Source organism: Pinus tabuliformis, chromosome 4_2 (assembly GCF_031772625.1).
Source record: "Pinus tabuliformis cultivar Carrire ecotype Pingquan chromosome 4_2, CPIR1, whole genome shotgun sequence".
NCBI lineage: Eukaryota > Viridiplantae > Streptophyta > Pinopsida > Pinales > Pinaceae > Pinus > Pinus tabuliformis.
This window is the reverse complement of record NC_142304.1, coordinates 873,870,549-873,872,773: the sequence shown is the minus strand read 5'-3', so window position 1 is coordinate 873,872,773 and position 2,225 is coordinate 873,870,549. Positions and strand designations below refer to the sequence as shown.

General features: G+C 36.4%; 1 protein-coding gene across 1 annotated transcript; it reads right to left on the bottom strand.

The window, feature by feature from the left end:
• Nucleotides 1-863: 863 nt before the first annotated feature.
• LOC149172478 (SKP1-like protein 1B) lies at nucleotides 864-1,894 on the bottom strand. The gene is made up of 2 exons (XM_089427731.1): nucleotides 1,592-1,894; nucleotides 864-1,038 (listed from the first exon to the last, which is right to left on the bottom strand). The coding sequence occupies exons 1-2, from the start codon at nucleotides 1,892-1,894 to the stop codon at nucleotides 865-867; spliced, it is 477 nt and encodes a 158-aa protein (XP_089283857.1). The 3' UTR covers nucleotide 864.
• Nucleotides 1,895-2,225: the final 331 nt, after the last annotated feature.

The window sequence follows — 2,225 nt, the reverse complement described above, 5'->3', positions numbered from 1 at the left end:
AACTCTAAATTTACCGAATTCATTCGTGAAATAATAATAGCAAGGAAATTAAAAATATAAAAGCCATTCAGGGCACATAAATTCAAAACAAAATCAAAATATCAAAACCTGGGATCCAAACTGAGGCCATTTATTCGTGCAATAATACTCTAAATTTAGCGAATTCATTTGTGCAATAATAATAGCAAGGAAATTAAGATATTCGGGGCACATTAATTAAAAAAAATCAAAATGTTAAAACCAGATAAGACATGTGAATTTTCTTTTAATAAAACAACATGTTCTACTTGCAAAAACAATTTTTAAGAAAAAAACAAAAAGTTCCAAACCAAATTGCATTTTCGTCAGTCCCCACCTTCACCTTCTAAATTACTATAGTAAAACATATACAAGCATGCCACACAGTTGGACCCATTCATTCGTGCAATAATCCTCTAAACTGAGGCAATTCATTCGTGCAATAATACTCTAAACTCGGCGCATTCATTCGTGCAATACAAGGAAATCAAAAATGAAAAAGCCATCCAGTGTACATAGATTCAAAAAAATTCAAAATGTTAAAACCAGTGCACATAGATTCAAAAAAATTCAAAACGTTAAAACCATGCAATTGGAGCCCATTTCACTACACAGTTGACAGAAAAATAGTTGCAATATTTATTAGAAATTCGACAAGCCCAATACTACTGAAGGAGTTGCTCCGAGATCTTTACAAAATTATTCAACCAGAACAAACCATTGGCCTTAAAGTTTCAAAGCCAGTCCAGTATTAGAAATTGACGAATCCAAACAAAAAAAGTATACCACTAATAGTTTCTAAACAAATTCTCGACTACAATAAAAGCAAACACCAATTCCCTAGAATCATTCAAAGGCCCACTGATTTTCACGCCTGACCTCCTCCTCCTCTTCAGGAGTAAAATCATTCCTTATGTTGAAAGTTCTATGTATTTCTTCTGGCGTTTTCCCTTTTATCATGTCGGAAACAGTCCGACATGCAAGATCTAGCAGATTTTTTATGTTTAGGTAATTAGCAGCCTGCAAAAACCCGGAAAGCTTAATAAGTCAAAATTTCTGTAAAATATACAAATGTATCTTTTTTTTCAGAAGATATATTATATTGAGGGAATATATACAAAATGGACATGATAGATCTGAAAAGATCGATGGATGATCATCTGAAAAGAGAGACAGACATAGAAGATCTGTTGAAACTGATGGATTTGCAGCATGGATCGCGTGTGAAAAAACTGATAGTCAAAATATATAGCATCTGAGGATGAAGAGAGAGAATCAAAAGGGCTGCGAGCATTACTAAAGAAAGCGACGAAGATATTGCAGAACAATTACATGGAATGAGACTACACAGAGATTTCTAGCATTGAAGGATCTCAGAAATTAAAAAAACAATTAGTTGATGGAACATTGATTTACTGGAGAAGCCATCGGTAACTGTACTCAGAGGTTCCAAACAATTTGGTTGGGTTGGGGTAATTTAGGTAGATTAGACCCCTCAAAACAACAAATAAGAAAAGCGATAGTTTGGTTCAAAGAATACCAAACCATCAAATAAGAGTTTCTGACAGAATACCAGGATAAGGTCGAACAAAGTCGCCTGATCGACTTTTACGAATTCTTCATCCCAAGTCTTGATTTCGTCCTCCGAAATGGCCGATTTCTCATGTGCGCGGTTCTGAGCATCGACATGGTACTTGCAGTATTGGATGACCTTCGAGAGTATCTCACTAGAAACGTTTGGCAGCGGAATAGCATTGGCGGTGCCAGTGTCCTCGATCATGTACTTGATGGTCTGAGATTCAAATGCCACAGCCTCAGTGACATCAAACAATTCGCCATCTGAGCTCTTCAAACTCACCTTGCTTTCGGAGGCCATGGCTCCCCAACTAAATGTTGAAATAATAATTTCAACTGAAGTTTTATTTGCGATGCGAGGCCATGGCCCGTTTATGTATAAGCTCAATGTCTAAAATTGTCAATGCACGGGCCCGAAGACACCAAGAGTAATAAAGACACTCAATGACATATAACTACACACTCAATGCCATTGGATTCCAGCTTGCAGATAATGCCGAGATCCCCTAATGCGGTCGATTCTCTTCAATAGCCATTGTAATACCAACGAAGTTGATAACAATTCAACATTGTCCCGAGCAGTGAATCAAAATTCTCATTATTTGTTTGCACCATATTTATGAAATTTGGTG